The 8,046-nt window shown below is 41.9% G+C and overlaps 2 protein-coding genes across 2 annotated transcripts in view; one reads left to right on the forward strand and one right to left on the reverse strand.

Annotated features, from left to right (window-relative positions):
- Positions 1-921: 921 nt before the first annotated feature.
- On the reverse strand, positions 922-4,022 carry tp53rk (TP53 regulating kinase). Its single transcript, XM_020615811.1, has 2 exons — positions 3,742-4,022; positions 922-1,962 (listed from the first exon to the last, which is right to left on the reverse strand). The coding sequence occupies exons 1-2, from the start codon at positions 3,962-3,964 to the stop codon at positions 1,475-1,477; spliced, it is 711 nt and encodes a 236-aa protein (XP_020471467.1). The 5' UTR covers positions 3,965-4,022; the 3' UTR covers positions 922-1,474.
- Positions 4,023-6,649: 2,627 nt separating this feature from the next.
- The window catches only part of slc2a10 (solute carrier family 2 member 10), a 42,387-nt gene continuing 40,990 nt past the window's right edge, over positions 6,650-8,046 (forward strand). The window contains exon 1 of the mRNA XM_020615731.1: positions 6,650-6,700. The gene's annotated coding sequence lies outside the window, so the exon portion shown is untranslated. The remainder of the gene's footprint in view (positions 6,701-8,046) is intronic.

An 8,046-nucleotide genomic window follows, 5' to 3' on the forward strand; every position in this document is an offset into this window, starting at 1 on the left:
CTAAACGGTGACTTCGAAGCTGAAACCACATTTCTTGGTGCATTTTGATGGTACCAAACTTGCAAATATAAGCTACAATAGAATGCAAAAAGATCAGCTTTGGTCTTAAACACATTAGTCTGAAAGGTGGCAGAAGAAGAAAGTAAAGCCACTTTGACAACAGCCCAATAACAGGGGATGACTGTGGTTCAGTAGGTAGAGCAGTCGTCTCCCAACCATAGGGTCGGAGGTTTGAATCTCAGTGCCTGCAGTCCATGTGTCAAAGTGTCTTTGGGCAAGACACTGAACCCTCAAGTTTCCCCCGATGGTTAGGGCCATCAGTTGAGTTGGCACCGCAGATGGCTGCCTCAGTTCTGTACTGGAAACAAATTCCTTGTAACATATTTGGCCAAACAAAGGTGATTATCCAATACTATCCAGAGAAAGATCGGTTTTTGCTAAGTTGATTACCGCATTTTTACATTCTGGCTTCTGAGGCTCCATCACTGTTGTTGTCCAGTGTGAAGCCAGGGTCCTTGTTCATCACCTCCCTCTCGTTTTTTCTTCTTTTTATGATGGATCTTGTGGGTTATAGCCACTCATCCAAAAAATCTGTCACCTATCCTGTACCTGCAGTTGCTTATAAAGAGAAGACAAAGGCTGAGTTTCTGAACATAAAAATGCAATTAGGAAAGGTAACCAGGACTATCCTATGGCTAGACATTTTCAAGTCACACATAATAATCCTGTGACAATCACATACTGTCTGGTTTGTGTTATTAGACAGACACATACTGTATGTGCTGCATTCATCACAGGGAACCAAAGTAAGACTCAACATCTAGCCTACATATAACCAGTGTTATATAACCAGCAACAATTCAGTTCAGTGTAATGCAGGTAAATGGCTATATGTATCATAGACATGTAAAAAAAAATGGACAATTTCGACATTTCAGTTTAATTTGTTGTGGACAACGAGAGGTCTTATGGTCTGTAAAGCACCAAAGCCATATTTCCTGTAATGTCTTTTTCTGTAGTAAGGAAAAGGGGGGCAACAGTCAAATTAACAGTACATTAGCAGTACACTGTAATACTGGACACGAGGAAGTGCATGTAATGAACAAGTAGTCTGACTTTGTGTGACATTTTATAGATGTGGACATTGGCAGATAAGCTGCTCCAAAATCTGCCAACATTATTACAATATCCATCTCTTCTTCAAGAGTTAAGGTGTGTATGTGCGTAAATTAATAAAGACGATTTCATATGTAGACATCCCTGTTGTGTGTTGGAGTCTTATGTTTTGATCCATCTTTTTTTATTATATCAAAATGTATATATCTACCACAAAAGGAAAACCTTGTCTATTTTTATTACAAAACATTATTTTAATTTAATGTTGCTTTAAAATAAAAGCCTTCTGTGCACAATAGCAACATCCTAATTTTAGCATGTTCTCAGAAAGGCAAGCCCTGGTACACAGCTTAAATCATTATCCCACCATGGACCTCTTTCTCCCTCTCAACCGCACCTCATCAAGCTTTTTAATGACTGCTGATGACTTCTTGGATGATGCTCTATAGCTTTTCAGCAGTTTATCAAACAGTGTCTCTGTGTTGGGATGGGTACTGAGGAAAGCCTTCTCCAACACGTACAAGTCCACCCCCTTATCCTCCGGCAAAGCAGAGATGTAACTCAGGCCAAAGTCGATGAGGACAAGGCTGGACTCTCCATCCTCCAGGCCATGTCTCAGCAGCATGTTGGAGGTGGTCAGGTCTCCGTGGATGACATCCTCATCATGCATTTTGGCAAGAATATGGCCCACACACTCAGCCAGATGCTCCAGCTCCTGCTCCTTACATGAATCAGACTGCTGAATGGATGCAATGTGGTCACGCACAGTCAAGGAACCCATAATTTCCTCCAAGAAAATACAGTGGGAGGTGTAGTCCACAAAGTAGACTACAGGTGTAGATATGCCTGAGGAAAAGAGAATGTTGAATGAGACTATGATTTAAACTATACAACTGTTAAGTGTAAATATTTAAAAACATCAACTATATTGTTTTGTTTTGTTTTTTAAAAAGGCTCAGCAACTTCCTAAAACTACTGGTCACTGTTGTTTTACCAAACATTACTCAGACAACATTTCTTGGTGGACTAATCCACATTTGGTGCTCTAGTGAGGTTGTGGGGCAGTAGGGTGGCCCTCGCTGAACTCAGGTCACATTGGCATTTATGCCACCACAGCAGACCTGTTTGGGCACAGCCTAGTGCAGGGCACAGGGCACGAAAGAAACCTCTTCAGGGCTGCGCAAGGAATAAGCCCAATAGCGACAGCTGTTAGAAGGCTACACCTATACTCATAGAAGCTTGGGTTACTGTACATAACCATTGGTACTTGATTGTAGTACTACCTCCTGAAGGGTGCTGAATTTTAGCTCCCAGAATGCACCTCCAAAGCATTTGGAAGATAGGGGAAACAAACGCAGAACATGTGATGAATGTTGCAGGTTTTGGTAGGTTCATATAATGGAAAAACCCCTTTAGTAACCTTGTTTCAGTTATTCAACAAGTGAATATTGGTTAAAACCACAGATTATCACAGCCTTTGTGACAAAGTGACAAAAGCATGGCTGGCATGGAACTTTTTAAAATTAAATGAGGATAAAACTGAGTGTGTTTTATTTTCGTGATCTGGTGAAATTTGCTGCTTTTAACCACGACTTAGGCCCCCTGGCTTATCACTTGAAGATGACTGTAAAAAACCTAGGGGTAATGTTTGACAATGACTTAAGATTTGACAAGCAGATCAACTCAGTTGTAAAATCTAGTTTCTTTCACCTGAGGTTGTTATGCAAAGTCATTTCGTTCTTTTAATGATTTTGAGATTGCAATTCATGCTATTTATAACCACTAGAATTGACTATTGTAATGCACTACCTGTACAAGAATTTCATTGTACAGGGAAACACGTTTCCTAACTGTGCATATGACAAAATAAACAGTTTGAACTACATCTTGGTGTTAATCAGTCATCTCTCACTTGTCTTCAAATGGTCCAAAATGCTGCGGCTCATCTTTTAACAGGTACCAGGAAATTTGACCATATAACCCCAGTACTTGCACCTCTTCACTGGCTTCCAGTCTGTTTCAGAATTCATTTTAAGCTATTGATTTTTGTTTTTAAGGCTCTTAATGGTTTGGCACCGCCCTACCTCACTGAGTTGGTGCGAACCTACAAGATTGTTCAGATCCTCAAGCCAGTTTCTTTTAGAGGTTCCCAGGGCCAGATACAAACGCTGGGGTGACCTGCACTTATTGTTGCAGCTCCTAAATTGCGGAATGGTATACCTTTTAATGTTAGATCATCTACAGACTTCACAACTTTTAAATCATTGGTTAAAACATATTTATTCACTTTAGTTTTTAACACATAGTACTGTCTGATGCTTCCTTCTTTTAACTGTTAATTCTGTGTAATTCGTGTGTTTATGTTCCGATGATTACTGGTTGTATGCTGTATACACGAGGGGCACAAACTGGGGCTAAACCTTTGTTTGAGCACTGGGCTACCACATCACCCGGCAAGTGGTCAGCCCCTCTCTGTCTAATGTCACAGAATCGTTCAGGACAGATACATTTCCGTGACACTGCCAGTCAACGACAAACTGGCAGACGGTCTTGGACTGAGGCTAGCTAAAACGTAGCCATGTTCATTTAACTATAGTTTTATAGTGAGAATCCTGTTAAACTTGCCTGCTCTCCGGCAGCGCAGTATAGCGCGGACCTCTTGAACCGTCCTGCGGTGTGTCAGTCTCTCGTCCAGGACCGGGTGTCGGTAGCGTTTCGGGAACCTTTCTTTGACTATCGCCGATTTTCCCAGAAACTCTGAACGGTACACCCGGGCTTCTGCTCCTTGTTTTATTAACTCTGCTTTACTAAGGAAGTCTGAAACCGCCACGCTCTTCTCCTGTGCCATGTTTACTTCTACCTTCTTCTACTGTCCCACTTCCTCTGCTGTTTTTACATACTGCCACCCAGCGGTCAACCCGATTGTACAACTAAAGACGGGAAAAAGGGGTTTCTAGTTGTGAAATACAAAGATGTTGTCTACTCATCTACAGTGCTTTATGATTGACGCAAAATGTTAGTTTCCTTTACTATTACTCTTTTGGATTAAGGTAAGGGCAGTCAAGCAAGATTCAGGATTAGACTGGTTAATTTAGCGTTACTCCAAAAAGACAGAGGCATATTTGTGTTATGAGCTTTCAGTTTTACTCTAAAACCATAATCAGGAGAAAGTCAAGGTGCAGGAAACAACAGCTGATAAATGGGTCCATGGGCATGGAAGTGTAAGATAGGATATGTGAGGCGTGTTCTTTTATTTTGATTAAAAAAAAAAAAAATCACCCTAACAGATACTATAATAGCCTACTTACACTTCTAGGAGCAAGACTCACAGTTCAGTTCAATTCATTTTTATTGCCAGAAACACAGTCTTAAAAAGAAAGCACATACAACACAGACAAAATATAAAGCATACATTAAAAAATAAAAAGCAGTCACATTCTTAACAGACAATTATACCAATGTTTCCACAGGAATCACTGTTATACAGCACTGAATCATGGATTTGACAGCAACATAACAATGACATTGTGAGAATCATTCATTCAATAAATACATTTATAAAAAAGGTTCCTTAGTAGAGCCTGAAAAATGCATTACAGAAGTCACTTGCGCTACAGTACCTAGTTTTGCCTTTTTAAACTTGATCCACAAAGATGCAGTATAAAGAGGAGTGAAATATGCTCTAAAGAAACTTATCTGAATAAGTCGACACTGTCTACATGCCATCATCATCAGATATCTCATCTGTAATAAAGTATCCAAAATATTTAGTTTTATTACAAACATGTAGTACTTGCCCTGCATAATAAAAATCTGCCCCACACCCAGCACACTCCATTACTAATGCCAAAGGGAGCAGAAACTCTATTGCCCCACTTAACCTGCATACTCTGGTTAGTATACTGTACCAGTATACCAGTATTTTTATAATGCTGTCAGACATGCCATTTTGACTCCATTTTTAAAAGAGATTTTGATGCTCTAAAGATGCATCAATAAATCTAATTAGAACAGAGTTTTTGTCTTCTATACATTTCATTTACTTTTTTCAAGACATAGATACACTGATCAGTGCCTAGCTTTGAGGCCAAACTGGTTGTCTGTGGCACCAAATGACAGTGACCACTGATTTTACTAAACTGTAAACAGTCCAGTAAAATCCTTTCCAGGACTTCATATATTGCAATTGCTACAGCAATTGAGCCATAACTGTCTAGGTTTCCAACTTTATGGGCATAAGAGTAACAGACATTACTGAGTCAGGCAACAGCCCATGAGTAATAAAGCCAGTGAAACAAATGGCAGACATGCTGCAACCTTAGGGCCTACAAACATCAGGTGCTCTGAACCACTTGGTTTATCAGCAGATAGCTGTATAATTTCTTCATAGACATCATAGTTGGTGAGCCCCAATGCATCCTTGTTTACAAAATTACCCACTTTAAAAGGGATCACTTTTAACACAAATAAACACTGCAGACTAGTGTTGCCTCCATAGCTCAGTTATAAAATTAGCTCCAGAAACTCCCTGTGTATTGCTCCTGTACAGGGATCTCACCTGCTTCCAAAAGTCAGTGGCATTATTACAGAGCAGCTTTTCAGCCATAGAGTCTTCTCTTATGTGTTCATGTTTGCAAATATAACTGCATATTTATACCTTAGTTTTTTGTATTGCGTGTTGTGAGTCGTATCACATTTTGCCATTGTTTCCTATTTTTACTTTTTTGGGAACTATTTTGCAGTTTTGCAGATTATTGTAGTCATTTTGCTTTCTTTGTGGCATTTTGTAGTCATCTGATTGACTTCCCACCAGAAAAGTTAACAGTCGCTTCATGGCTCTCTGGTAGGGGCCCCCTGACCCCTTGGGCCCCTGCTGTGCCCAGCCTGCTCAGTAATTCATTCCAGGTGTGCCATCTGATGTCACCAACCTGAACTGTTTGTAAGATAGAATATCATCAACCAGTACCGTCAGCAACATAAACCACTTCACTTTGTAGAAGCTTTTAAATCATTGTTTGGTGAAAGTTACTAATGACAGATGCTTCTTTAAGATGTAAACTGCCCCAATGCTTAATGCCATCATTTGTTTATGTGGACCTAGATTGCCCATACATTTTTGGATTGTCTCTTTAACTTCAAGCAAGCATCAATTCCAGTTCAAGAGAAGCTGTCAAAATATCTGTTATTTGAATCTGTAACATGATGCTGGAGTACAAAACACTCCTCTGAAATATAAAGTAATCAGTTATTTACTCAGGTATGCCTGACTCAAAATTGTACTTAAGTGCAGTACTTAGTTACATTCACAGCACTGTAAATTTTAAGTCAGTTTTGGAACAACCAAACTTTTATCGCAATATAAAACTGCTCACAGGTCTTTTTACCGTGCTCTCGCGCGGAGCTGTGGGCGGCGTGTTGAGCCTCTCTGGGACTTTCCTTCCTGGGAAAGTTATCGACCTCTGGCGTTAGAACTTCGCCAAGAAGCTTCTCCTCTTCCAACTTGCCACAACTGCCACGTCGCTCCAACTTCCTGAAGTGCCAGCAGTGTTCCCGGAGCAGCTTTATATAATCCCATCTGCTCACAGTGAGTCAATTCCTTTTTACGAAAGGTCGTATAACCGAACATCTAGCCTACTGTACAGGTTCAGTGCGGACCGCAGCACAGTGTTACAAAGAGAGTGGACCTGCATCTGTCCTAACAACAGCTGCAGTTCGTGTCCGCACAGACGGTCTCACTAAACATTGGCAACAAGTGTCCCCCTGGAACTGTAACCGGGCTGTGAGAGGGCTGTAAAGACCATCTGGCAACAAAGTCTGTATTTCATTTAAACAAAAAGGCGAAAAACACTAGTGAGACAGACCCAGTGCTGTACTGTAACTGCAGTGGTGCAATTTGCGTTCAGAGGGAAATGTTCATTTCTCCCAACTACATTCATCTGATAACAGTTAGACGACTTTACACATTAAGGATTTTAATACTGAACATATGAAAAAAAAACTTCCGATGCATAGATTAAACTACCCAGCAGCAAACGGTAGTTATTGCCCTGTGTTGCTATTACATTATAATGTGTTAGCAATAGTTGGGGGCGGCCTGGCCCAGCCTTTTATGTTTATGTTCTGTTCTGTGTTAAGTGGGTGCAGCCGTAATGTTCGAATAATATGTGCTTGTATTGGTTACCGCTGTTTTCTGCGAAATGCCACGCTGTTCTGGCCAATGTGGGGTGGGGGGGAGGAACAGGTGGGGAGACGATAAGAGGGATGACAGGTGGGCGTGTTGTGTGCTGTGTTGGTTCTGTTGGCGGGCGATGGTGAAGTTCGGGAAGAGACTTGTAATGTTCTGTTTTGTTACTTTTTCCAGTGAGCACATAGTGCTGCATTTTGCAACCCTTTTCTTTCTTGTTTTTGTATGCCTGAATAAAGCCAAGAAAAGACAGAGACGGTGTTGTCCTCCTTGTCAGTCTAGGTGCCAGCACACAGCTGGATAGTTAGATGTCCCAGTATAGGATAGGGTCAGACCAGCTCCACTCATCCGAACCAGTGGAGCGCCACATTGGTGTCAGAAGTGGGATTACGCGCTCGTTGAATGGCGACATGGAGGGGAGTCTGGTCGAATTAGAGACGGAAATAGAGGAGAACACCTTCCAGCTGGGATGGCTGGAGAGAAGGCTACACCTGGAGCTAAGGACCAGCGTTCGCCCAGACGGCACGAGTGTGCCATGGCTAGCCCAACAGCCACACGTCGGACTTGTCTGCGGCCAGGGCAATGCCGAACTCCGGGGGTGAGTCGCGCCTGCCACCGAGGTCAGAACTAAAGCTGCCCAGGTACGGAGGACTGACCCCGCTTGAACCGTACTTGGCTCAGCTTGACCTCGCGGCTCGCCACGGAGGGTGGAGCCCGGGGGAGACAGCAGTGCGGCTGGGACCCGC

The sequence above is a fragment of the Monopterus albus genome, unplaced genomic scaffold, assembly GCF_001952655.1.
Source record: "Monopterus albus unplaced genomic scaffold, M_albus_1.0 scaffold170.1, whole genome shotgun sequence".
NCBI lineage: Eukaryota > Metazoa > Chordata > Actinopteri > Synbranchiformes > Synbranchidae > Monopterus > Monopterus albus.

What these genes read in the sequence shown, in the direction of transcription:
- tp53rk (XM_020615811.1), bottom strand. Translation starts at nt 3,964, where the DNA reads ATGGCACAGGAGAAGAGCGTGGCGGTTTCAGACTTCCTTAGTAAAGCA. An exon ending in ACTGCGCTGCCGGAGAGCAG is followed by an intron (nt 1,963 to 3,741) that starts GCAAGTTTAACA and finishes TCTTTTCCTCAG; the next exon opens with GCATATCTACACCTGTAGTC.